At 37.4% G+C, this 27654-nt stretch overlaps 7 protein-coding genes across 11 annotated transcripts; 5 read left to right on the top strand and 2 right to left on the bottom strand.

Moving 5' to 3' along the window:
* Window positions 1–1053: 1053 nt before the first annotated feature.
* LOC112462065 (high affinity nerve growth factor receptor-like) lies at window positions 1054–10350 on the top strand. Its single transcript, XM_025027613.1, has 9 exons — window positions 1054–1796; window positions 6074–6292; window positions 6525–6619; window positions 6731–6874; window positions 7141–7303; window positions 7473–7753; window positions 8035–8208; window positions 8684–8842; window positions 8931–10350. The coding sequence occupies exons 1-9, from the start codon at window positions 1754–1756 to the stop codon at window positions 9231–9233; spliced, it is 1581 nt and encodes a 526-aa protein (XP_024883381.1). The 5' UTR covers window positions 1054–1753; the 3' UTR covers window positions 9234–10350.
* Window positions 10351–10991: 641 nt separating this feature from the next.
* LOC112462043 (heat shock factor protein 2-like) lies at window positions 10992–12826 on the top strand. Its single transcript, XM_025027569.1, has 3 exons — window positions 10992–11618; window positions 11842–11968; window positions 12449–12826. The coding sequence occupies exons 1-3, from the start codon at window positions 11136–11138 to the stop codon at window positions 12640–12642; spliced, it is 804 nt and encodes a 267-aa protein (XP_024883337.1). The 5' UTR covers window positions 10992–11135; the 3' UTR covers window positions 12643–12826.
* A 95-nt stretch (window positions 12827–12921) lies between these two features.
* On the bottom strand, window positions 12922–15015 carry LOC112462042 (GPN-loop GTPase 1). 3 transcript variants are annotated; one of them, XM_025027567.1, is made up of 5 exons: window positions 14941–15015; window positions 14431–14685; window positions 13938–14302; window positions 13625–13854; window positions 12979–13321 (listed from the first exon to the last, which is right to left on the bottom strand). In XM_025027567.1, exons 2-5 carry the CDS (start codon window positions 14675–14677, stop codon window positions 12979–12981), a joined length of 1185 nt encoding a protein of 394 aa, XP_024883335.1. In that variant the 5' UTR covers window positions 14678–14685; window positions 14941–15015. The 3 variants fall into 3 exon arrangements, with proteins under 3 accessions (XP_024883336.1, XP_024883335.1, XP_024883334.1); XM_025027566.1 differs by having other exon boundaries at window positions 14761–15008; XM_025027568.1 differs by lacking the exon at window positions 14941–15015 and having other exon boundaries at window positions 12922–13321; window positions 14431–14677.
* Window positions 15016–15098: 83 nt separating this feature from the next.
* On the top strand, window positions 15099–18446 carry LOC112462041 (nucleolar complex protein 2 homolog). Its single transcript, XM_025027565.1, has 12 exons — window positions 15099–15205; window positions 15371–15575; window positions 15659–15915; window positions 15983–16092; window positions 16165–16271; window positions 16348–16502; window positions 16583–16804; window positions 16889–17077; window positions 17160–17279; window positions 17358–17489; window positions 17564–17779; window positions 17870–18446. Exons 2-12 carry the CDS (start codon window positions 15407–15409, stop codon window positions 18383–18385), a joined length of 2193 nt encoding a protein of 730 aa, XP_024883333.1. The 5' UTR covers window positions 15099–15205; window positions 15371–15406; the 3' UTR covers window positions 18386–18446.
* A 394-nt stretch (window positions 18447–18840) lies between these two features.
* LOC112462011 (probable cleavage and polyadenylation specificity factor subunit 2) lies at window positions 18841–22520 on the top strand. 2 transcript variants are annotated; one of them, XM_025027501.1, is made up of 11 exons: window positions 18841–18969; window positions 19040–19332; window positions 19418–19577; window positions 19651–20002; window positions 20106–20416; window positions 20494–20753; window positions 20823–21008; window positions 21298–21667; window positions 21778–21972; window positions 22049–22186; window positions 22362–22520. In XM_025027501.1, exons 2-11 carry the CDS (start codon window positions 19184–19186, stop codon window positions 22452–22454), a joined length of 2214 nt encoding a protein of 737 aa, XP_024883269.1. In that variant the 5' UTR covers window positions 18841–18969; window positions 19040–19183; the 3' UTR covers window positions 22455–22520. The 2 variants fall into 2 exon arrangements, with proteins under 2 accessions (XP_024883269.1, XP_024883270.1); XM_025027502.1 differs by having other exon boundaries at window positions 18841–19332.
* Window positions 22521–22945: 425 nt separating this feature from the next.
* Window positions 22946–24982, top strand: LOC112462025. Its single transcript, XM_025027532.1, has 2 exons — window positions 22946–23227; window positions 23335–24982. The coding sequence occupies exon 2, from the start codon at window positions 23395–23397 to the stop codon at window positions 24727–24729; it is 1335 nt and encodes a 444-aa protein (XP_024883300.1). The 5' UTR covers window positions 22946–23227; window positions 23335–23394; the 3' UTR covers window positions 24730–24982.
* Window positions 24983–25232: 250 nt separating this feature from the next.
* LOC112462026 (NSFL1 cofactor p47) lies at window positions 25233–27558 on the bottom strand. Of its 2 annotated transcripts, XM_025027533.1 has the most exons (6): window positions 27462–27552; window positions 27181–27285; window positions 26287–26716; window positions 25914–26199; window positions 25594–25797; window positions 25233–25480 (listed from the first exon to the last, which is right to left on the bottom strand). In XM_025027533.1, the coding sequence occupies exons 2-6, from the start codon at window positions 27280–27282 to the stop codon at window positions 25351–25353; spliced, it is 1152 nt and encodes a 383-aa protein (XP_024883301.1). In that variant the 5' UTR covers window positions 27283–27285; window positions 27462–27552; the 3' UTR covers window positions 25233–25350. The 2 variants fall into 2 exon arrangements, with proteins under 2 accessions (XP_024883301.1, XP_024883302.1); XM_025027534.1 differs by lacking the exon at window positions 27181–27285 and having other exon boundaries at window positions 27462–27558.
* Between the last annotated feature and the right edge of the window lie 96 nt (window positions 27559–27654).

The following is a 27654-nucleotide window of genomic DNA, read 5'->3' as shown; positions in this document are numbered from 1 at the left end:
CGATCAAGTTATAAATCAAAAGATTACTCCACATTCTGACAGTTCTGATTACAAAACGATGATTCGATTCTCATTTCATTCAGCTGCCACGAATGCACTACATTTCGAATTTAGAAAAAAAAAGTAATTAGATGGAATATCTCTGTGTGACGTGTGTTTCCTTCGATTGAGAATAAATAAACGATAAGCAGTCGCGATAGCGTCAGCGTGTTACGGACAGTACGTATTGATATGACGCGCGTATTTGCATCTGCACAGACGAATTAATTACCCATCTCCAGATAAAATAACCCAATATCTTCCCAGGAAAATCGCTGTCTTAAAACAACTAACAGCTAATTTCGACGAATCGCCAAGATTGCCTCGAAGCAACGGCCATTTTTTCGGCTACTGTCTCTCGCACGTTGAGCACTGTAAAATATTAAAATATGAAATTTAAATTAATACCTTGATTTAAATAACATTTTGCTACTTTTAACTATCATGTGTGTCAAAATTCAAATGTCAAATTATTTTAACACAAAACAATATTATTTTAGCTTCACTAGTTTAGTTAAATTAACGATCAATATTGAGTAGGAGCAGCAGGTGGCAACCTTTTAGAAATGGTTAAAAATTACTCAAATTGAATATAATTTGACACTACGAATTTAACAATGAGGAGGTCACCGGAACAACCTCTATATCTTCACGACATAAACTTCTGTCATTTTTCGTAACATACGGCAATGATATTCACGCGAACGCGTAGGTGGACGGTTTGAAACGTGTCAGGTGCGAGCCGCGTGACGGGAGGAAGAGGAGGAGGGCGAAGACGCACCCTTCTTTAAGAAATTCGGAGGCTTAAGATGAACCACCGTCTCTCTCTCCGATAGCGTAGGTCGGACCGACAAGACGATGATGAACCGAGTTAAAATCTCGCGTAAATCCCGATCGCGCGTGCATGTGTGCGTGATGCGCTTTACGCGCTCACACGCGAGCTCCGTGCGCGCGTAGCGCAAAGCGAGGGAGTCTCGAAGGCGGTTCTTCAGTTTCGGTTAAGCGTTCATCGAAGAGAGAATACATCTCACTCCGTCGCCCGGCTTCCACCTACGCCGTTTAACCCGTTCCGAGGCCAGGCCGGGTGTCGCGCCGAGGTTTCGGCTTCCGGCTCAAGGCTTCTGCACCCACCCACGCCCCGTCCACCGTTCCTATACGGAAAGAGTGCTCGAAAGGACTTCCGTTCTCCAAAACAATATGACCCGCCGTCACTTCGCGACCGATCTCGGCCAGCATCACGGGAAAAAGCCGACGACGGAAGTCCGCGGAGGAATTTGAGACACGGATACGCGAAATTCAGATCGGGAATGTAGAGAAAAAACAAAAATGCGAAGATTAGTCGATATCTTATTATGTGTCACGTGATGGTGCGTATGATGTAAGACGAAGTAGAAAGATAGAGAGGAGATGCGAGAGACGTGATTTATCATATCGTCGCAACTATCGTCCACGGCAATTTCTCGGCAATTTTTTTTTTTTAATAAGACCTTGGTCCATGGATATCAAGGTTCGATGTGACGTTTATAGGGGCGGCAATACCTCTCTCGCCAAAGTAATGCCGATGCAATTAGCGCGTCGATGGTAATTGCCGCTTCGTAGCAAAGGAGAGAGAGTGCAAAGTGCGGCAAACGAGTGCGAGGAATTATTTTCTCCGACCGGCGAGGGTGGTTTCGTCGTTTACTTGCACAGACGCACACGATATATCGGAAGAAGAATGCCGAGGAAAAGAGGCCTCTCCTTTTCAAAAATGCGAACAGGTAAGATGCGCGCAAATTTCGCACATGCAGATGATCCGTCATGTTTACCGCATTAAATTTGGACACGTTCTCCTTGCCAATCCGATATAACGTTTTTTTCTACAAAAATATTAAGACATTAAAAATGTAATTCATTAATATTAGAAACAGGAATTATAATGTGTCATATACAGATCTGATGCGGAAAAAATTATGCAGTTTTTTTTTTAAAGGAAAATACATTTCTTATAAACAATTTTTATTGTTGTATATTTTCTGTGTGCAATTAAATGCTTATAAAGATTTGAAAGTTTGTTTTGACACACGTGTTTGCTTACGTTGGAGAAATCCTGAAAGCTTCTTTTGAGGAATCTGAATACACACGGTAGCTTGTGTTCCGCGTCTCGTTGAGTTAATAGATTCGTGGAACAAGAGTCATCTAATATGTATCAAATTCAATTAGGCCTGTTGCGTAAAGTACCAAGAATCTACTATAATCAGTGAAAACGATACACGTAATTACTTCACAAATTGTATTCGACGTTGCAGTTGTTACTTATAAGAAACCGTTAAACCGATAAGGATTACATTAACGTTTCGTGAAATAATGCTACTTCAGACAAATTTCGGTTGGTATATTTATATATGTTTCTATTTCTATTTTATCGCAAATTTTGCTTGCATAGCGCATTACTAATGTTCAAATGTTTTAGCTTATGTTAGATAAGAAATAGAGTGACTACGATATTCTAGGAATAAATGAAGCAATTTAATGACGAATCGGTATAATCATATCTGTGTATGACCTAGAAATATTTATTTCTGCTCAATATTCTATAAGAATTTAGAAAATTTGGAGAATTTATAAAATTAAATAATAAATTAAAATAACGTTTTATGTAAATTTATAACTTGCGACGAGTCTCGTAAATATTAATGTTCAAAAATTGTACGATTAGCAATTAACAATATGGGGCAATTATATTTATTTGCGATAAAGCATCTTACGTTACCTATTAACATATAATCCTATCTACGTCACAGTGCTAATTTAAATGTATTGTGTTTTTATATACGTACTTTGTATGTATTACGCTATATTATATTTTTTTGTGTAAATATATACTTATTGAATATATTGAATATATTATATGAAAAAAACATAAAGAAACTAGGGAAACATTTATCTACTATTTATCTACCATTTGCTTTTTTATCTTGCTTGAACTAAATTTATCTCTTTCCTTCGACAAATGTTCCTCTGGGAAGAAATTAGAAACCAACCCTGTTTTTGCCCTTTGCTGTTATCTTTAATATCGGGCGCACTTTCGACCTTTCGATAAGTCCGATTCGAGATAAAAACCACACTTGTTGCATTCACAGTGTTAAAGATAATATCGCACTAATCGACAAATTTTTAGAATTACATTACATATGTAATGCCGCAAGAAGAAGATAAACATTTTCTATTTTTATGAACTTGGTATTAAATCATCGCAAACACACATACACATACACAGTAAAGATTGGGAGTGTGTAATAACGAATGTAAATAGAGACAAAACTTGAATCTTTATTTAATTCAAAGTTCGCGTTTCAACGGAATTTTGCCTTAATTATAAAACAGACTCATGCAATTACCAAGATAAGATTATGAACAAATGTAGAAAATGAGAAGCTTTCGCGATTTCTCCTCGATATTTCTCCATAGGAAGTTTAAAGTTAAATAAGGAATCTGTCGTTTCATATACTGATTGCAGATTCCATTCTGTATATATATTTATGTGTATCTATATATTGTTTGACGAGCGCCCCACGATATATTCACCAATCTCTTTCGATCCCTTCACGAATCGCACGTTTAGGCAGGATGAGGCGTCCGCACGTATAATGCCTCTATTGTAGTCTGTACGCCTTAAAGCTTGGATTTGTGCAAATAAACGCGTGCCTCACCGCACGTGCATTGAAATTTCCAAATTTACCATTAACCATAACATTTAAAAGACAATATATAGATTTCAATTAGGATCGAATGTCATTACATTCTGTTACTGTTTCTATTGAGACAACAGCACCCGTCAGCTTGGCTACTATAGCTGTTGCTACAGCGAAGTATCTTAACATATAGTCGAGAATTCGAATTAAGAATCTACACGTCTGAATTTTAATGACAGTACTCCTTGCAATTTCAGAGCAGTTATTTCTTAAGCCAAATTTCGGGCATCGACAACTCTATAAACAGTATAAACCAATTATAAAATAAAACACCTTTTTGCACAAAGAGCTTCTAGAGTACAACCGAAAACAACTTATTGCAATTCGTACATAAAATTTACATAAATCTCCTTTTCTCACAAATTTTAATTCAAGGCTCATTTATCGAGACACTTTAAAATAAATAGCAGAAAAGCAACTATAATACTGGCTTTCCTTAAAAGTTTTCTTCAATAATGAAGACCAAATATTTATCGGAGAGCGTCATTAAGATTAGTTAATTGGTAAACAAATTAATCGAGTCGAATTCTTACAAAACTGACGGAGTTATGCGGATAATTTGGCATTATATCATAATTACTGGACGCAAGGCGTAAACTAAAATAATTCTCTGCGCGAGCTTTGCCACGCGATACTCGTGCTATCGAGGGTCAGCCGGCGGAGCCAATAGTGGTTTTCTATGCCGCGTATACGATGGCAAAGAGCAGAGGTCAGTAATAATGTGGCGTACATGCGAAAATCACGATGTCTGCGGCGGCATAATTGATTGTGCTGGACGGTATCGAAGCGAGTATTAATCCTCGATAAATTGCAAAACTCGTCCGCGGGATCCTCCGGGAGGCAACGCGGCGGCGGGCCCTTCTCTCGAGAGATGGTCAAACGAGATGGTCGTTCGTCTCGAACGCGGTCGCATCGCGCTTTCGCGATGAAGGAGAGATCCGTCTTCTCCCTCCTTGCATCTTCGTCCCAAGGCTGACGCGACGAATCGTTAACTCGTTTACGTTACATCTTACGTTATACTTCGAATAACGAACCGTGCCGTGCGCGGCGGCGTCGTCGTCGAAAGCACGGCGAGATCGATCTCGCGCCGAGAAACGGTCGATCTCGTAAATGCGGGAAATCTCGTAATGGAGATACTTCGGCGCGGGCACGGAATACGGGGCGATAATAGGTACACATAGCGAGACTCGTTGTCGGGGAGCGCTGACCGCAGAGATAACGCTTTGACCCGTTACAAGCTCCAAGAGCTACCAAATGAATGCCTTCACTGTCTCTATCTTCCTGTGCCCAATCCAAATATGCGGCCCTTTTTCTTCCCTGGCCGCCCTTTACGGGCCGTTTGCGACGATCCCGCGGATCTGCGACGGCGATCTCTTTTGCTTCCCGGCACGACCGCCGCCGCGGCGACGGCAACGGTCCATCCACCACGTTCCCCGTAGGAACGTTTGTTCCTATACATTAAATTACATTTTAAAATATAATAATATATCTTCCATCTTTTTATACGTTTTATCTCAATGCGAGCCATTCGAAGCTGGAGGCTTCGACGCAAATATCGAATTTTTATCTAAAAACGGATTTTCTGTTGAAATGTTCATTTATAGTCATTTCGTTAAAGAAAGAGACTGTAGAGATACTCAATTCTGTTAATAATTGGCTTAATACACAATTTTTTGCTTCAAGAGCAATGAGATATTATCTTCCCAACGTAGTTAAATTATTTTCCAATTTTAATTACACGGAAAAAAATGATGTATTAGGATCTAATTGGTAATAATCTTGTTAATTCAACAACAGTATATTAAAACAAGAGCATGACGTATTGAATTAACAAGATTATTTTCAATTAGATTAATGCTATTAATACAATATCATTTTTTCCGTGTACATTTTACACGAACAAAGCGAAAGTAATAAAACCTGTTACGTTAAACTTTATTACTAATAAATAAATGCTACTAATAAACCAAGCTTCTTTTTAGAAGAGTCATTACTGTTAAACTCGTAGTGTCAAATTATATTCAATTCGAGTTATTTTTAATCATTCCTATAGGTCGCCACTGCTTCTATTCAACATGTCGTTAATTTAACTAAACCATTGAAGCTAAAATTAGTGTTTTGAGTTAAAATAATAAATTTTGACATACACGGCAGTTCAAAATAACAAAATGTTGTTTAACTCATTTAAATTTCATCCTTTAATATTTTATAATATAGCTTCAGGCTTCTGAAAATACAGATCCGCCACTGTGGCACTGAGGGAGAGCATAAGATCTAAAGAACAAATGGTCTTCTTATTGCAGATTTATCAGTGACGGCTTCCAATCAACATCAGCCAGATGTAATAGTGCAATTGCCCCCGGACTACGGGGGCTCCGAGATCAAAGCGTGCAAGGATCATCCGCAGATTTGCGGAAAAGAAGCGGCCTGTTATCCCTTCCCGAATAACACGTCGAAATGCGTGTGTCCTCACGACCTGTCGCTGCCAACATCGGATTTACGATGTCCGAATCGTCTAATCGGTAAGGCTACTCGACTACTCTTTTATAAGCAGAAGCTTTACTACAGTAGATGAGCAATTTTAGATAAATATAAAAATAGCTCGCCACAGTGGTTAGCGATTGAAAAGTCGAGATTGACTTAGAGATGATAATTAATTAATGGAAATCTAATCGGTTGCAAAAACTATTGCGATAAAGATAAAATCAGCATTTACAATTAATATAATAATGTAATAGGATAATAATTTTTTAGTTTCTCTAACGCCTCGTCCTATACACAACATAATGATACCTCCAAGCGGGAACAACAGCACAAATAGCACGAACGCGCTTCCGGAAGCTGAGCAGGTATATTTACTGCTTGTCAGAAGTTTTACATAAATTTCGATACCTAGAATAAGTGCAATTGTTTACGAGCTACTTACAACCGTAATGAATTATTTAAAATCGACGCGACAGGTATTAGAGGGATTGAAATACAAGGTACCTGAAATCATAGGAGTAGCTGTTGCTTTCGTCGCGGTAATTGTACTCTTACTAAGCGTCGTGTACGGCGTGAGAAGACGGAGTTACAGCATCAAGTCGCAAAGAAGTCCTCTAGATGTAAGTTGCCGTATCCTTCGTCGAAACGTGTTCATCCTGAAATGCATAAACAGTGCTGTACACATTTGCATTGTATTTTTCATGTGTTCTTCTGGGAAAATTTTGCTTCTTTCTAAACAATTTATGCTATACTTTTAAACTCTGTATATTTTAAAAGTAAATTTATCTCGAACTTATTTTTCTATTATCTTAGGGGGAGAATTCTTTCAATAATTGCAAATTTTTACTTATTTGAAATAATTATCTTGTTCGTCACATTTTATCAGGGAACGCCAATAAACCTGAAGAAGGGACTATTATTAGCGCATAAGTACACGTCTAATCCTCAATATTTCACCTGCACGTCTCCGGGAGTTCCGATAATACAACGTGAAAATCTTATATTCCTGCACGACATCGGCGAAGGATGTTTCGGAAAGGTTTACAAAGGTAAAATTATATTTTGTATTGATAAAAATGAAATTAATTAAGGGACAGTTTATGGATTCTTTTCTCCCGAAGTCAAAATTAGCAAGCTACAATACTACGAAATAAATTTCTCATACTTTTTTAATTTCCATTTTATATTACAACGTTAGATCTTTCAAAAATTTTACAGGCGAGTGGTACAACGGAGATACGAAGGAAATTGTCGCTATAAAAGTCCTGAAGGACACCGCCACGCCCGAAACCGAGCAGGACTTTATGCGCGAAGTGGACATCATGTCCACGTTCAGCCACGCGAACATTCTATCCCTGAAGGGCATGGTACTACGAGACGCGACGAACAATCCGTGGATGGTGTTCGAGTATATGCCGTACGGTGACCTCGCCGAGGTCCTACGGGCGAACTCCTTGCAGTTCAGATCGTCGAAATCTGGACTGCAAGCATTAACGAAGGTATCGCGTATCACAGCCGATAATTAGTTAGGAAAATTTTGCGATAACGTTTCAGAATATATATGCGGTGAAGTTTCGCGTTCAATCGTGAGTTGTCATATAAATTCTCGTGAATTGTGATTCATTGCATGTGCGCGCGCGAGTTTGCGTGACATTAAGTTAGCGTTTCTCCTATCCGAAACGCGGCATCGCGTCTTTATATTATCACTCATGTAACGTTATTCTAGCGAAATTTTTTATCGGTAGAAACAACTCGAGAATGACGTGTTATTTGTTTATAGGACTCATTATACTGGATCTCGATTCAAATTGCGGCCGGCATGACGTATCTGTCGGCGCAAAGATTCGTGCATCGTGACCTAGCGTGTCGAAACTGTCTGGTGGGCTCAGGCTTAGCGGTGAAAATCGCTGATTTCGGCATGTCGCGAGATATTTACACTTGCGACTATTACAAGGTGAATATTTCTTTAAATAAATTAGTATCCATAGTACGCGAAGACATGAGACATTTTGAGAAGAGATTTCGTATATATATAATTCACTCTCTTCTCAGTTTCTTTGACATGGATGTTATTAATAGTGATGGGATTAAATATCTTACAAATAGATTCGAATCTATTGGCGTATAGTTTCAAACTCTCTATGATTAATTTGAAAAATAAAAGCAATATTTCAAGTACATTCGAACCTGGACGAAATGGATTCAAACCTTCTATCAGTACCTCGAAAAACAAGAGTATTTTATTTCTAATAGTAAGTCGACTCGGACCTGGATCAAATGTTCAAATATTTTCTGAGTACTTTACTAGAAATTTAATGTGTATATACTTATACACACAAATCTCTCTCTCTCTCTCTCTCTCTCTCTCTCTCTCTCTCTCTCTTCATTACACTTTTACATAATAATTATATTTAACGTGACTTCTTCAGATTGGAGGATCGCGTCTGTTGCCAGTACGATGGATGTCACCGGAAAGCGTGGTGTACGGACGATTTACCTTAGAGACCGATGTATGGAGTTTCGGCGTTGTCCTTTGGGAAGTTTACTCATTCGGAAAGCAGCCGTATTACGGATTCAGTAACGAGGAGGTCAGACGTGCAAGCATACGCCAATATTTCTCTCTTTTTATCAGTTCGCCCGGAGACTTCAAACGTGTTTCTTCGACGATTGTTCCAGGTCGTGAAACTCATACTTCAAGGAACGATGCTTGTCCCGCCGGACGAGTGCCCGCCCATCGTTTGCCAAATAATGCACGATTGTTGGAAACTCGAGCCGCGGGAACGAATCAAGTTTCCCGACATTCTGGAGAGGCTGGAAAAGACGCAGGCCGAGCTGACCCGGCAAGGGACGCTGCCCAGACCGCCGCAAGGCCCGGTGCTGCTGCGCACCCCGGACGTTTTGGATCCGGACGGCTATTTGCTTCCGGCACCTGCGATCCCTCGCGAGTATCTGCAGGCTCTTCCAGTTCTGTCTGACTGATACATTCGTAACAGTGAAAGAACTTTTAAATTTCAACCTCGAAAAGTTGCTCCGAGCGCGATATGCGTGAGGGATAAAACGAAGAAGTGTGAAGCCTATCGAACTCCTGTGAAGTGACAATTAAAATCAGTAATATTCTGTTTGTGAAGTGCACAGCTTACTCTATTACTGTCTATACCACAAAGCTGAGTTAAAAGTATAAAGCACATAGTCCTCATCATTATTATTTGGCGGAATAATAAAAGCATAGCATCACTATGTCCAGCGTCTATTATATAATAAATATATAAATAGACTAAATTTTTAGATCCTTCGACAAGTTTGAAATCGATTTTTACAGTTTCTCAAATTTCACAAACATATATTTATAATTAAATATGATTAAAATTCTTTATTGAATTTTTTAGTAAATTTTTTTACTTGATTTTTCTACAGGCATTTTTGCTAAGATTAATTTCTAATTAATCGAAAAATTTTTACAGTAACTCGACTCATCCTGAGACCTATGCGGACAAAATTTTTACAATAAAAAATGTAGGTCATAATCCATCCAACATCTACGATGTTACATTACAATTCAATCAAAATATTAAACTAATGTGTAAATTGATTTTACACTCTTTATTTATCGGCTAAGTAACTGGTTAATCGTTAACAAAGTGAAAGCCCTAATCCATGGTACAAATAAATAATTATAGCACGTATTCCCGCCGCGTAATAATCATCATTAAATCATTAAAAAATATAAATTATGTGTTATACATAAGGAATGTATACGAAAGCTTGAAATATCAATGCTTTCAAATGCACGTCCACAAGATAGTATTAATGTCGATCATTTTTACGATAGAACTATTTTATTAATGTTTCTAAAGCGTATCAATATTAAAGATAATAAATAAGTAGAATAAAGTGATAATAAAAAGTAACCGTTAAGATCAAACTAATGAAATCATATATTGCGCTTATTGAGCACAACAATATATGTAAAATTTTTTATTATTTGGGATTTTATATATCGATATATCTCCTTTTGCGAAATCTATAAAGTAGTCACTAAGAAATGTAAATAGAAAGTATTCTCGATAGTTTTACGTAAAAGTTTATTTCTAGTGTATGATAATTATAAATAGTAATAGTATTGTAAAAATGATTTTTATTAAAAAAGAAGCTTATTATCGCGACAAATTAATGAATTTAATTTTTTTTTCTTTCCTTTCTTCGCTCGACTCAAAATTCGTATAAAAATTGACACTTCGTGCACAACGTATTAAATACTTTTTTCAATATACATATTCAAAAAAATTACAATAAGCCCGAGTGGATTTCTATCCACAGAACGATAAAGAAACGTAGAAAACTATCATAGGATACGGTTCGAGACCAGGAAAAAAATCGCAGATTTGAACGTAAAAAGATGAATCCTTCGATACGCACCCGTTTCGTGGAACTGGTAACTACGTTTACGCGAGCGTTACTTCTGTAGTAACTTACGATAATTCACTCGTTTACGCGAAGGAATTATCGTAAGTTACTACAGGAGTAACGCTCGCGCAAACGTAGTATGGGAGCCTTCTTCTTCTTGATGGTCGTCGAGCAGGCTGCTCCAGGACTCCAGTCTGCTCAAATATAGGCCAGGCTGGCCAGGGCGAAGCCGGCGAAGTAGTAAGTATGGGAGCCGCTTGGATTGTTGTTGCCGTGATACGACGGTAATTTGTTTCGAAGGTGGCTCCGGGGGGAAGGGGGGAGGAACGAGTCTCAGGAGTCGACAAAACACAAAACCCGGACGGGACGCGGAACGTTCGAAACGCGCCGTTGACGATTCGCGCGCGCGGCGGCGACGGGCGGCCGTTCGATCCCAGATCCCGCAGGGCCCCGATTTTTCCCGATTTTTCCCCAACGATGACCGCCGCGAGGATGTACGAGGACTGCGTGCTGCAGTCGATGCGATTCCCGCAGAAGCTCTGGCGGATAGTGAACGAATGCGAGACCGGGGCGATCCGGTGGGGCGCGAACGGCAACACGATACTGCTCGATTACAATAGATTCCAAGCGGAGTACCTGGACGCGCGCCGGCCGATCTTCAAGACGAGCAACATCACGAGCTTCATCAGGCAGCTGAACCTCTACGGCTTTCGCAAGGTCACCTGCCATGGCCGCGACCCGGTATGCACCTCCTGCAACCCGCACGTGCACGAGTTCCTGCATGAAAACTTCCGCGCCGACCGGATGGACCTGCTGGCCGAGGTGTGCCGGAAGTCCGGCGGCGGCAAGGGCCGATGCACGCAGCACGAAAAAGAGGCGAAAGGTGCGGAGGAGAATTCGCGACCGGAGGAGAAATCGCGTTCGGAAGAGAATCACCTGTCTCGCTTAAAACTATGCCAGGTATATTCGTTGAATATGAGTTATACGCAGAACACCCTTTTTTTTCGTTGTATAGTGTGAGAAAAAAAAATTTATACGAAAATTGGATTGTTATTAATATTTATTAACTTATTGCTTAATATGTAACAATGGATATTAATTGCTTAATTATTTCAAAATATTTTACGACTTCTTGGCAATAATACGGCAATAATACTTATATTTACGTTATAATTCCCAATAGTTGGCTTTGACTAAAACTTTGGAACAAATTATCCAAGAATATCGACGGGAACACGAGGAGGAAAAAAAACTGATCACAACAAAGAATAATGCTTTAAAACGGATAAGAAACGCTCAAGAAGATACAGGTATAATAAATATTGAAATTGACCTTGATTATCTATACCAGAATATATTAAATTGTTAAAAAAATTTGCGTTATTTTTCTCATCAATATTGCTAATAGTAGTAACGCTTAAATTATTGCGACAAATTAGTAAAAGTATATCTATGTTTGATGAAATTAAGAAGAGAGAAATCTCAATAAATACATAGAGATCAATTAAAATCAATTGCATTTCGTTCCATCAGAATCTGGATATAATTTGAGTTTTTAATAATTATTTTGTATGTCAAAATTTTGCCATGTATATACAATATACTTTGATATATTTAACAAATATTATTAATTTTATTAGTGTCAAACTTTCTTTATTGAGGTAAACTTCGTGAAAAATGATTTTGATAATGTCAACGATGTTTATACGTGTCAAATATTATATGTGATGTTAAATATTTTGTATGATGTTTTAAATGTCTTAAAATATTAATAATTGTGTATGTTTCAGTTCCTGTTTTGTACGAGATTGAATTCAGCAATGTTCCGAATCGGAAACTTACCATAGAACGGAATATAAAATATTCGCCGTTTGTTCCTATAAAGACAGATACATCGTCCGAACGCAAAATGATCTCTTTACCTTGGCGCAGTGCTACGATGGATAAACGCAGCTCGCACTTGAACGTTCAAAACACTCAGTGAAATTAGCCTGGAACTGATCTCGATTTTCTTTTAAACAGTATTTATATTAAAATGTAAAATTACAATGATATTATATCTGTTAAATTATACATTACGTTTAATTATTTAATATAATGATTAGTCTACTGACAAATAAAATCCACATTGTAATCGTAGGATCTCTACAGTGTACATATAGTAAAAAATATCGGTGTTAAAAATTAAAGTTTAAATAAAAGATGTTTATTTTATAATGGAAAAATGAGGTGAGCAATTTTTTAACCAAAACATTTTGAAACGTAATTTTTATTAAATAATTTATTTTTCAAGGAATTTGTAAAAATATTAAAATGATTATCAATTTTTACTTGTATTAGGTTCGGACTCCTGATTACTCCTTCGTTTAGCTTGGTCCATTTGATGTCTCTCTAAGAAATTTCTAAATGACACTTCATCTTTCTTTTCTTCAACTTCATTTTCCTCGAAATTGTTTTCCGTTCCGTCTTCGTCTTCGCTTGATTCATTACATGCGTGTTTCAGATAGATTTCCGAAGTGTCACGACCATCATTAACCGTTGTCACAAAAGCTACAGCTTCTCCAATTGTTTTTTTACTAGCCTTTTCTAATTGTTCCTTCTCTGTCTTGTTTCGTTGAGCTTCCCTCTCTATTTTAAGTTTTTCCCAATCTTTTTTGTAACTTCTGTAAAAATAAAACACTTGTATCATAAATTATAATAAATATACGGGGGTGACATGTGACTCTGTGTAAGAGCGGTTGATTCGTAGTTGACTAGTTTTTTAGGTTCAATTTCGGCCACCCTACGTACGTTTTGGTTTTGTAAGATAATTGGAAAATAAAGGTTGAGTGAAGGAGTATGAAGGAGGTGACACAGTAATAACTCATTTTAGGAACCCATAATTCAATAAGATATATTGTATAAATGTGATTTACTGTCATTGATATAGCAATTTGTAGATTTTCAAAATATATGGCAATGCTTACGTTTCATATTCCTTTACGGCAGCTTCAGCCAGTTTCAGAAATTCATCAATTCCAGCACCCGTTACTGCAGAAACGCCACAGCATTGCAAATGATTATAAAACTCGTCTAGTGCAAGTGACATGCTGCGTGTAAGATTATTGATATAACCGCTTTCCTTGTCGAGTGCTTCTTGGAAAGCTTCGAAATCGTGCATCCATTCGACTGCATAACTATGCTCAACAATATCGATCTGAAATACATTAGTGATGCATCAAGTGATTGTATCTAAATTGTAAAAACATACATGATACAGTTATAAAGAGAATTAATTACCTTATTCATGACCACGATAAAAGGCAATTTGGTTTTATAAAGTATAGAGCAAGCGTATAACATGTTGGACATAAATGTAACAGGATTAACACTTCTCACGGTGTCTACCACATACACAACGATGGTTGGAAACTGAGATGCTAATGCTTCTGTTATAATCGAGCCGCTAGCCGACCATGTGAAAACCTCAATTTGTCCTGGTGTGTCAAAAATTACATAATTGTGCTCTTTACTGGCTTTGTTAATAAGTTCGATAACCTGATGAAACTTTGTGGTAAAAAGATTCAAACTCGTAACTATACCACCATTTGGGCCCAAGTTATATTGTTTCATCACTTCTTTATAATTTACAGTGTCCCTTATATCTGAAAGGAAATATAGCTCCGTTTAAAGCAAATGATAACAATAATGATGTTTATCATAATGCATACTTATATTTTACACCGCATAGTAAGTTATTGTGTATAAATTATATTAATTAAGTTTATTTTACCTATATTAGCAGGATACGGAACTTCTTTACAAGCAGGATCTAAATTAACGATGTATGGCTTTCCTATGTTATACAACCTAGAAACAAGTCCAGAGACAAATGAAGTTTTTCCAGCACCAGCCATTCCGAGTACGATGATACATGGTATCTTTCTTTCCTCTGCAGATTGGTCTTCCATTCTAGATGTGGTGTCTGAAGCACCACTTGCTGTTTCCGCAGCATCTGAATTACTCTTGAACTCTGCCATTTATAAATCTGTAAATTTTATATTTCACATTACACCTTTGTTACAAACAAAAAAAGGGTAATTATTTAGAATACGGGCTGCACCTCGAATATCAATAAAATATTATGCTCATTCGACGCGTTTTGACACGAAACCTCTGTCGGGTTAGCTTTGCGAGAAGATAAAAACACGTGTGTTCAGAGAGATTGATTTATAGACTTCTATAGCTGATCAATAAATTATTTTACGTTTTTTAGAATGCTTTAAAAGTCAGATTAATTAACCTGTGTCTATACCAATCCCACCAATACTGTAAATTACATATATTAATTATTTTTAATGCAGGAAGTGTGGCACAATGCAGAAAACAAGCTGAACAGCAGGAAATGGAACAAAGTCCCTAAACGCAGTGACATCACTGACACTGACGTCGCCAGACCACCGACCACGCGCGGCTGGAAGCACGTGCAAAGTGCAAAGGAGATTTGTGTTTATAAATATATCATTTAGCATTTATGTATTAATAATTTGATAAAGTAAAGATTTCAGGTAAGAGAAACGAGATTTCTATAATAATAACGAGATAATGTATAAATTTTCGTTTGCTGTTTAAAAATAAAAAAATGAGAGGTTATAAACGTCTTAATCCTCTCTTATTTCTCACTCATGTTCATTTATATTTTACAATCACACACTCTACAATATTTTTTCCAGATTACTCGAGTCAGTAAAAGTTCACTTATCGACAAAATGAAGGTGAAGAAAGTAAGACAGAAGTCTCTTAACTCACCAAGAGGAAAGAGAGTCGCCAAGAGAAAGAAAGAAGATTTGAGCAAACTAACCACAGAAGAGTTCTTTGGACAAAATTTTGAAACAGATAGCGATGCATGCGATGATGGTGAAGAGGATAAAAACATAGGTATGATCTAAGAAAAAAACATTCATACAAATTCCTTTCATATTTTAAATTATTACTTTACTTCTTATTGTCTTTTTACATAGACGACGAAGATAATGAACAGATGGATAGTGAAAACAGTGAAGATGATGAGCAGATAGATAGTGATAGCAGTGAAGGTGACTTGGATCCTGCAGAGCACAAAAAGTCATTGATGAGATTGAAAGACACCGATCCTGAGTTTTATAAATATCTGAAAGAAAATGACAAAAATCTTCTGGACTTTAGAGTGTCGGACGATGAAGACGATGACAATTCTTCAATAAACGATGATAGACATGTTCCCAATGAAAATTTAGAGGTATATATTCTTTACAAACGTAATTTTAACTTATTTTGTATTTATTTTCAAGCAATATTATTTGCAGGTTGCTAGCGACGAGAGTGATTTTGAGCCAGAAGAGGCTGAAGGCGATTCTAAAAAGAAGATCACTTTAAAATTACTGAAAACTTGGCAACAAAACATACAAACGGATAAGTAAGTTATCACTTGTTTTTTGTTGAGTCAATAGTAGAATATACATACAACTGCATTATGCTTTATTTGTAGATCGATAATCACTATTAAGTGTGCTGTAGACGCTTTCCATGCAGCCTTAGATAGCGTCGCAGCATTACCTGATACGACCACGGAATATAAAGTAGATGGAAGTGCAGGTAAGTTTCAACGTCTGTTATTAAGCTACTTGCTATTTCTTAATTAATTTTATTAAAATTTTATAAAAAATTTTAGCATTTAATGGTGTAATGCAACTATGCATAATGTATCTGCCTGATGCATTTAAACGCTTTTTAAAGTTGGATCCGGAATCACAGGAAGTACATAAATCTAAAAGATTCGGAAAAATACGAGTAATTTTAAAATTGTACTTGTCTGATTTAATCAAAGTACGTATTTGTTAAATTTTCAATTATCTCGTTTAACTTAAATAACAAACATATGATGTTAATAAATATTATTTTTACAGTTATTACAAAGTGTAGCATCATCTAGTATTCTTACAGTGCTTTTGAAGCACTTACGACAAATGCTGCCTTACACTCGCTCATTCTCGTCTTTAACGAAACCATTGTTAAGAATTTTGATAAAATTTTGGTCGACTGCAGAAGAGACTGTTCGGGTTACAGCTTTCTTAAATATATTACATATTGCAACTAAGAAAGAGTCTGTGTTAGAGAAGCTGTTAAAGGTGAGATCCACGTGTTATAGTCAAAGTAATATATGCCGACTGTTTGCAATCACGTCTGTGTTATTAAAAATTTCTTTCTTTCAGACCATGTATGTGAAATATGTTCAGAATACAAAGTTTGTTTCACCTAATACGTTACCAGGAATCAATTTTATGAAACATTCTTTGATTGAAATTTATCTGCTTGACCATGATGTTTCGTACAATCATGCTTTTCTATATATCAGGCAATTAGCGATTAATTTAAGAAACGCTATAACATTAAAGAAAAAGGTAATTTTTAAAACAGCAATTGTACCTTTTATATAACATCCCGTTATAACATAAATTTTAATCTTTTTCTTTTCTTTTTCAGGAAAACTTTCAGGCTGTATATAACTGGCAGTATATAAACTCTTTACGGTTTTGGACGGAATTAATAACTAAATCAAAGGATAAGTCGATGTTACGTTCGTTGTTATATCCATTAGTCCAGGTATCAACTTAAACAAAAAAAATAATATAAATAATATAACAGTTTAATAGAAAACTATATTAAATTATTTGTTAACAGATTATTGTTGGAACAATAAAAGTCATTCCAACGGCACAATATTATCCATTACGATTCCACTGTATAGAAATGTTACTAGCCATTTCTAAGGAAACAGGAACATTTATACCTATTTTGCCATTTCTTCTCGAGGTATTATTCTCAATTTTCAAACAACATTTATATTTGTACAATATGTAAATATTGTATGTTAATATTTTTTTTAGATATTGGACACTTACGATTTTAATAAGAGGCATAAAGCAGTTACAATGAAACCTATACCACTTATTTGCATATTGAGGATGTCAAAATCGCAATTGGCGGAGAATGGTTTCAAAGATAGTATTATCGAAACCGTTTATCAATTCATTTTGGAAAATGCAGCGAACGAAAGTCATAAAATATATTTCCCAGATGTGTACATACCTTGTATAGTACAGGTACTTAAAAAAAAAATAGAAACTGTTGAAGATGTTAATTTTTATTACATATATTATAATTATTAAATTAACGTGTGTTTCATCTTGCAGTTAAAGGCGTTTCTGAAGAAATGTCATGTGGCAGCTTACTGCAAGAAGATAAAACAGCTTTTAAATATGATTGAGGAAAATAGAAAATACATTGAAACTGAGCGTACTAAAATAACGGTAGATCTGAAGAACACGGCAGAGATTACAAATTGGGAAAACAGAATGAAGACGGACGGTACAGAAATAGCCAAATTCTATGCTTCCTGGATTAAGATTCACAAATCTCAGGTGCTTAAGCTTCTTACAAAGAACGAAGAAGAAATCAATGTACCGGTGAGGTTACCCAAGAAACAGAAATTAGATGAGCGAGATGCAGAAGATAGCGAAGAAGAGAGCGAGCTTGAATTTCGATTAAAGGGAACGGAATCCGAAACAGAAAGGAAAAAGTCATTGAATAAGGCGAAAAAGCGCAAGAAAAACAAAGAGAAAAAGACAACCAACAATATCGAGGATGAAGATTTGCCAAGAGAAGACACAGATATTGTACAAGATATAAATAGCGATGATTGGGGCTAAAATGTGTAAGATAAAAAATTAATGACCATGTATAAGATGAATAATACATGTATTTTATATATGTTCTGAAATGTATTTCAATAAATCTTCCATTATCCTTATATTCCATTACTAATTATTTTTACTTATAATTAATTTCTAATTATAATATGTACTTTGAGAGTTATATACATAGTAATTATTGATTTGATAATAAAACATGTTCAATAAAACATGTTCGCGCCACCGTTGGAGTATTAAATATTTATTTCTCCGTCATTGGGATATAAAAAAATTTTTTTTCCTTATTAAGGATGTGATATTTTATTATTCTGTCATTGTGGTATGAAATTATTTTCGCGCCATTGTTTGAATTTTTTTTGCACCTTTGCCGACGTGATAGATTTTTTTCACAGCGACGCAGTGCCAGCGCGGTCAGCCGCCAGCGGCGCCAGCCGCCAGCGTGATCATTTTTTGATAGGTTAGGTTTATGTATTTATGGTTGCTGCAGATACAATTACAAACTTTTTATTACTTTCGTTTACTTTCTAATTTATTATACATTGTCGCAGATTCTTGATAAATAATCCGAATTCAATTCAGATGTAATGCAAGTCTGAGTTCAGTACTAATTTGCATTTTATTCGGCGAAGTATACAAGGCATTGTTTTGCAGGTTAAAATGACAGGAATCAAGTTTCGGAGTCTATGAAGTATAAAAGAACAATTTTAAGGATTGACGACTTAGTATCGAACGCATTCATAACATAATTCGCTTGAGATTTACACATTCGTGATATTGTAGAAAAAATATACAAAAATGACATCCATTATAAAGCTTCACGCTGTCTCCGGAGCGATGGATGAATCCCCACCTTGCTACATATTGCAAGTGGACGAACTGAGGATATTATTAGATTGTGGATGGGATGAAAATTTTGACCAGGACTTCATAAAAGAATTAAAGAGGTATCATCACTTATGAAGTAACTTATTGTAACAAGTTATACTTTAATCTTCGTATATTTACTTCTTTTATGGCTCACGTTTCCAGACATGTGCATCAGATAGATGCGGTATTGCTTTCATATCCAGATCCATTGCATTTAGGTGCATTACCGTATCTGGTAGGTAAATGTGGCTTGAATTGTCCCATATACGCTACCATACCCGTCTACAAAATGGGCCAAATGTTTATGTACGATATATATCAGGTATGTTCCTTCAATATAAAAAAGTATTAATTTTAAATCAATACTGGTATTTAACCGGTTATATTGGTTTCAGTCCCGACATAACATGGAAGACTTTGATCTATTTACTCTAGACGACGTTGATGCCGCATTTGATAAAATTGTTCAGCTAAAATACAACCAAAGTATATCGATGAAAGGTAAAGGCTATGGTGTTACATTGACGCCCTTGCCGGCAGGACACATGATTGGTGGGACAATTTGGAAGATCGTGAAAGTTGGAGAAGAGGATATAATATACGCCGTAGATTTTAATCACAAAAAGGAGCGCCACTTGAACGGTTGTGAATTGGAAAGATTGCAAAGGCCGTCACTATTGATAACCGATGCTTTCAATGCCACGTATCAACAAGCCAGACGAAGAACAAGGGATGAAAAGTTGATGAGTAAATTTCGTATTCTTCATCAAAATCATAAACTAAAATAGATAAAGATAAATGTGGAAGACACGCCTATAGATATCTTTTATTTGTTATTTTTGTGGTTTAGCTAATATCTTGCAAACATTGCGAGGCGGTGGAAATGTGTTGGTCAGTGTAGACACGGCTGGTCGTGTACTGGAGCTGGCACACATGTTGGATCAGCTGTGGCGTAATAAGGAATCCGGATTACTTGCCTATTCATTAGCTCTTCTTAATAACGTGAGCTACAACGTTGTAGAATTCGCAAAATCGCAAATTGAATGGATGAGTGATAAATTAATGAGAAGCTTTGAAGGCGCACGCAACAATCCATTTCAATTTAAACATTTGCAACTTTGTCACAGTATGGCTGAATTGAATCAAGTCGCAAGTCCAAAGGTAAGTAAAAAGATTAAAAGTATCTGTAGTCCTCTTAGATCATTTAATTCGAAGATTAATTTCAAATTGTTATTTAGGTGGTTCTTGCAAGCACTCCCGATATGGAATGCGGATTTTCCCGAGAATTATTTCTTCAATGGTGTTCTAATCCACAAAACAGTATTATATTAACGAGTAGGACGTCTCCTGGTACACTTGCCAGAGACTTGGTAGAGAAAGGAGGTAATCGAAACATTACGTTAGAAGTGAGGAGACGAGTGAAACTCGAAGGTATTGAACTGGAAGAATATCAGAAAAGAGAAAAGCTGAAGCAGGAGCAGATGAAACAGGAGCAGATGTAAATATCCATCTATCATTAAATTATAATTTATGTTTTACTAATTATGCTTGTAATGCGTCTTGTTAGGGAAACTGCAGACGTGAGTTCCGAGTCGGAAGACGAAATAGAAGTTGGTACTGGCAGAGGAAAGCACGATTTACTGGTGAAGCAAGAAACTAAGCCTGGCTTTTTTAAACAAAGCAAGAAGCAACATCCTATGTTTCCATTTGTGGAGGAAAAGATTAAAATAGACGAATACGGAGAAATCATAAAGTAAGGATATTTATATATCTCACAAAGTATACCTCAACAAAACAAAAACATATAATGAAAGCCTAGTTCTAACATAAAGAAAATATACATTTAATCTTTTTTGAAAATCTGTATATCTCTATGCAAAACGTTAAAGAAATATTAGAAATACGCTAAAACAATTATTTACACTTATTTATATTTTAACAGTAATTAATAACTCGAAGCTTGTTTAGCCGTTTATTTTTATGAATATGTACTTTATTATATGCATATGTAAGTATAAATTTGTATTCTTTTATTATTGCAGACCGGAAGATTATAAAATAGCAGAGACTGTGCCCGAAGTGGAAGATAATAAGGAAAACGTAGAAATGAAGCAGGAGGAAGCTAATTATCATCCAGAAGTAGCTATGGATATTCCGACGAAATGTGTACAAGTTTCGCGCACGATGACTGTTAACGCGGCTGTAACATATATAGATTTCGAAGGTAGATCCGACGGCGAATCCCTACAGAAAATTTTGGCGCAGCTAAGGCCGAGAAGAGTCGTCTTGGTCAGAGGTTCGCCTAAAGATACAGAGATACTAGCGCAGCAAGCGCAAAGTACCGGTGCGAGAGTATTTATTCCGGGCAGAGGAGAGACGCTAGACGCTACGACGGAAACGCATATTTATCAAGTAATTATTAGTTGTTGTTTTTACTAACATTAAATAATATAATTTTTATTTATTTTTTTTATTTATATTAATTAAGAAATCGGTGTAAAATCTATTTTTTTTCATTGTAGGTACGTTTGACCGACGCTCTAGTGAGCGGATTGAATTTCTCGAAGGGTAAAGGCGACTCCGAAGTGGCATGGATAGATGCGATGATAACGGCGCGTGACCAGGTTTGTCGAGACGCCATTGCCGATACTGAATCCGAGAACGCGATTGATGAAAGTGACAAAATACTGACTTTGGAACCACTGCCATTAAATGAGGTGAGGCACAGATTGCAAGTAAAACCTACATAAAGGAACGTGCAATTCAATTTACATCTTAAATTATACATTTCAGGTTCCCGGTCATCAAACGACGTTCATAAACGAATTGAAACTATCCGACTTTAAACAGGTTTTGAACAAAAGTAACATTCCATCGGAATTTAGTGGAGGAGTACTATGGTGCTGCAATAACACTATAGCCGTTAGAAGGGTTTGTTTTATTCGTGATATATCAGTAAAAAAAAAAAAGATATTATTCACCCTGTGCCAGTATATTTTGCACTTTTATTCTTTCAAATTTCTTTCGCCTTTTATTTTAAATACAATGAAATGTAAAAAGTGCCAGTTTATGTAGCCAGACAAGTAATTGTTATGTTTATTTTTAGCACGAAGCTGGGAAGGTAATATTGGAAGGCTGCATTTCCGAGGATTACTACAAAGTGCGGGAGCTATTATACGAGCAATATGCAATTGTATAGATTGTGCATAGTATACAAGTACATATAAGGAGACTGCATTTGTAATATATAATAATTATAAGAGTTTTCGTTATTTTATTAATTTTTCCTTACATTTCCTCTATCGCTTTTTTGCACTTTGTAAACAAAATTTTGTATATATAATTTTTTGAAATCGACACCTGCGGAAAAAGTTCTCGGGACTCTAAAAACTCTATTCGACAGCCAATCAGCACGAGAAACTTCACGCATGAATTATTAACCTTAGCAGAGAAAAGCCTGAGAATCTGTAAAAAGAGTAGTGTCAGAGAGAAGCCTGAGAGAGGCCATCCCGGCCTTTTTCGTGGGACGGGACCATCGAAACCATCATCAATATATTATAAATATACATTTGCAGATGTAGCACGGACGCGCACCAAAATGATGTTTTATCGGCAGTGTCGGAAAATGAACGTGGCTACGTAGTACCAATTTTGAAAGTGGATGTATATGTATATGTACTGGCGCCACTGGCGGTAGCTTTCTGACACATATACATACATATAAGTTTCTCTCTGGTTGTGTATTGCAGTTAGGTTAATCGTTAAAAAATAAATTATAGGAATCTATCTAAAGTATCATAATAATCTCAGTATCTCAAATAATCTTGACTTATGTTTATATCGAAGATCGAAACATTTGGCGTTGAGTCAAATTGGACAATTGATTATGAACTTTCATTAAGGTTATGAAAGGTTTATTTGGCGAGAAATAACACGTACTTGCAGCTACAAATGATGAGATACAAACAGAGGGTAAAGTAATATTCGTAACTGTATGCATTGTACTTAGCAATCTTTATGAGCATTGCTGGGTTGAGTAACGTTAATTTTTATTTTTATTTTTATTTTTATTTTTTCAGAACGTTCGAGGATTACGAAGTGTATTGTACATAAGGAATTTATCTTAGAGACTACGTTACATGAAGATAATCATCGACAATATGAGAAAATATTATCAAGCTGCTTTAGCTGTTACAGCGGTAGTGAGTCTCGTATCTCTGCTCGTCTATAGACACGAATATAACAAGCTCAGGTATGTCTTAGAGGTATTTAATTACTTTGGGAAGCCTGGGCCACGAAGAGCGGATGCGAATTGTACGAACTTTAGTACAAGCTTCACCGTATTCAACGCAAAATTTGACGAACCGATTCCCTCTTGGCAACACCTGGAAGATGATCTGTATGTATATTCCGCGTACGGCATCAATGACAAAGAAATACGAGCGGTTGGGCTTGGAACTGTGAACAGCGTCTCAAATATCCAATGTCTCGTCTTCTTCGAGAATGAGAATAAACCTATATTGGGGAGTTTCAAATTTATTCCCATTGGTAACGCGGTAGTTTCAAGTCTGGGAGAAAATTCACGATACGGAGGATATCATTTTGTTTGTGCGTACACCAGCGACGAGACTCCCACTGGAATAACATTTGTCACAAAGTCAAACAAGTATCTGAATTATGCGCCTATTTTTCCCATAAAAATCCAACCGCGGAGCTTGAGCCACAGCAGGATAGGAATGTGCGTGACGCAATCGTCGATGAAGCCAACAAAGTCGATAGACATGATAGGCTTTATCAGCTTCCACGCGCTGATCGGAATGGATAATTTCATCGTATATGATTCCGGAATTTCAAGCGAATTTAACAGCAGACTAAAAGAAATGGCGAACGATCCAACTTCTTTTTGGAAATTTACGTACACCGTTATACCGTGGAATTTCCCTTTCATGGAGATCGATCAAAATGTGATAAGAGAAATCATCGAGACAGATTGTTTATATCGTACATATAATAATGCCGCTTACGCCGTTACTCTCTCCTGGAATGAGTATGTAAATTTAAAGTACCATCACGCAACGATTGATCTGTTGGCGGATTTCAAGCAAACCAAATTCAGAGCCGATCGCTACAAGCTGAAAATTATGACTTTTTGCACGCAACAAGCTGACAATAAACCATATGCCAATTCTACACTGACGATATTGAAGAAGACGAAGACCAACATGAATATTCTGGAGGATCATTCTGTTTATATACACAAGCCACACGTAACATTACAGAATTCTCGCGTGTACGTCAAAGAAATAGGAAATGATTTGATCGCTGTGAATCAATATAAGTATTGTAATAATTATAAAGAGAAACGAGAAGTAGAAGATCTCACAATTTTGAGATTTGCCCAGGATATACAAAACTCGTCGATTCTTAGGAAATATCTTGGACTTTACAATATGCTTGATGCAAATATAAAGTGATATTAGAGTTTTGCGTGACTAATCAAATTAGTTAATATTCGCACAAGCTTGGATAATGCTCCATTTGCATACCATTTTATTCATATATATAGATATTTCATAATTATATGCAGTCTTTCATACTAGGTGCCTTAATCGTCACGTCATAGTTATATACAACTAGTCATGACATGATCAGCTATTTTAATATTTTGTATACATCTCGAATTTTGAACTTAAGCAATAATAAAGCATTCTTACTTGTTACTTTCAACTGTTTCACATCTCTATTTCTTATGCCGTGATATATAATAGTAATGAGAATAATAGAAGTGTGTTAACATACACGGCAATTTTATTATAATATTATAAAAAATTTTTAACTAATGCTTAATGAAAAAAAATAAATTAAAAACTTTGCGTCTAGTTTTTAGACTTTTGTAGTAATTTGAAACATTGTTGAACTTGAAATTAATATGCAATTATAGGAAATAGGTAACGTACAGTAAAAGAAAAGAACGTAGTAAGAAAAAAAGGTGCTATATTCCTAATAAAAATACATAGAAATTTTATTTTCAAGCGATTTAACATATATTTGGTGTCTAATCGTTACATCATTCAATCTAGGAATTTAGAAAAAGTTTACTTCAGTCGTTGCATTATAGCCGAATTTTGTAAACCAGCCTCTTCGATCGTTTTATCTTCCGCAAGCTCCTTCGTTGGATACACAGTTAACAAACTGAAATCCCTTAGAGCGTACTGAGGTCTCATACTGACGTTGTATGTTAAGAAAAATTTGTCTCTCTGAATTTTTCTCCGAGTCGGCTCTAACTTAGAAAAAAAAATATAAGCGTTGAATCAATAAACCATTAGATCAAAGGATACGTTATTACATATCGCCTAAGATCAGCGACTGTATGCGACAGGTTGAATTGAGCCTTTACAACACTGCCGTCCGCAAGACGGATCTGTAACGTTGTGGTCGGCTTTGAGGCATCTAGCTCCAGTTCCTTTTTCGCTTGCGCCTCATTGGCGGCTTGATCAGCAGGATCTGTCGCAACCGTCATGCCAACGGTAGCCGGCGATGGACTGAAATATTTGTTATGTTACAGGAATAAAATTTTAAGAATACAGAAATCGAATCCGAGATCAATTGTAGAATCATATTCCTAAAAAATAAGAGCGAGACGAAGCTCTAACGGTACCTTCCCAGCATGTGCCCCTTTCCCGAGAAGGCTTTCACCTTGGTTTTCGATGGAACATAAGTCTCGTGACGATGATCCTCCATATCGAGCCGCACTTCCGCGCCCTGTACCTGTTGACGAATCTCCGCCGGGATCTCGCCTCGCTTAATGGCATCGAGAAAGTCCCTGTTCTCGACGTCGTCGTACGATCGTATCTCACTGTCGTTTATTGTAAACCCATCCTTCCATAATTTCAGTACAATAAGACCGTTCGAAGATTGTTGATCCGCGTTCGCTCCCATCACCGCTATTGTCACATACAGAACGTAATAAACGTCAGTTTGTCAATTTCTCGTAAAAACAATAAAAAAAAAACGCTTGAGAGAGTCTCTACCTTCGCTATCCGAGCTAGTCTGGCCTAATTTATATCCCGTGCCTCTGAACGTGTTCGGCCTCTGTTGGCCGCCTATCTTGGGCGGATCCGCGGCGAGGGATTGCTCCTGACACGTCTTGAACATGTCGCTGATAATATCCTTCTTCTTCTTTCCCGGTCCCAGTACCTGTTGACCGCTGTGCTCGGAACCGCCGGCGTAAAACGCCTGTCCCTCCTCCTCGTCGGAACTGGTGTCGGCATTCTGTAGATCGTTCAACGTCCCGAATCTGGGCTTCGGTTTGGCGCCCTTCGACTCCGTCGAGTCCGACTTGGCCTGCTTGTTCGACATCGCGCCCGCGTTATCCTCCGATCCCTCCGCTTGCTGTATGTCGAGGCTCTCGGTCACCAGTTCGGCCGGCTCATCGTTCTCGAAGAAGCTGGTGAGGGCGACCTAGAAAGGGAATACTACGTGCCAACGCGTGTGATAAGACCGTCGAAATTTTTCTCCTCGACAATCCTGTTACGGCTCGAGGAAACCTTACGACAGCGTACGACGGCTCGAGCTCCGAGACAAACTTGTGTAATCTTTAAATCCCGCCGGTTAAATGGTTCGCCGTTCGTCGAACGGAATTATATCGTGGAGTTCAGGAGCTGTCGTGAGAGCTCCTAGATTCGGAAAAGGCGAACGCGTCGGGGGGGGGGAAGAAGAAGCGGGCCGAGAAGAGAGTCGCCGAGGAATTAACGACGAGCCCGTTCGCGACGGGCGTGCGCGACAACAGGTTATAAAACTGGTGCCGAGACGCGTATCGAGACACGCGTTTTTCCTGACGGCGCGCGTCGAGGCGTACGAGGCGAGGGAGCTGGGAACCTCGGTCTCCTGGGGTGGGCGCGTTTCGTAAAAATGTGCTGTCTCACCTCGAGCTGCCATGCGGATGACTCAAGGTAAAATAGCGCTCTCTCGGCGTCAACACCAGTTACGTCCGCGAATTGCGAGACCAACTCGTCGTGGCTCGCCATTCTCTGCAAATGTTAAAAAAACTCACGATGTCCGTCCACCGCTTTTCTCTCTCTCTCTCTCTCTCTCTCTTTCTCTCTTTCTCGCTTTCTCTCTCTCTTTCTTCCTTACGACCCCGGTCGCGAAGCCACGAATCCACCCTGCGTGGTGGCCGATTCCGCAAAGCTAACGCACAACGCACCTCCACACGTCAATTCTCTCGATCTGTCCGCCTGTCATTCCCCTCGGCTCCGCGACTCCGCAGTACAGTCCGCACCCGCACCGCTACGCACGGAATCGAACCGGATGGGAATGTTCTGGAGGAAGTCCGTTCGAACGGACCGCACGCAGAGCGTTCCCGCGCACGTTTTGGGAACGCATTGTTAAATTCATTT

Source organism: Temnothorax curvispinosus, unplaced genomic scaffold (genome assembly GCF_003070985.1).
Source record: "Temnothorax curvispinosus isolate PA1 unplaced genomic scaffold, ASM307098v1 QBEX01011959.1, whole genome shotgun sequence".
Taxonomy (NCBI): Eukaryota; Metazoa; Arthropoda; class Insecta; order Hymenoptera; family Formicidae; genus Temnothorax; species Temnothorax curvispinosus.
The sequence above is the reverse complement of the archived record's forward strand: the minus strand, read 5'-3'. Positions and strand labels throughout refer to the sequence as shown.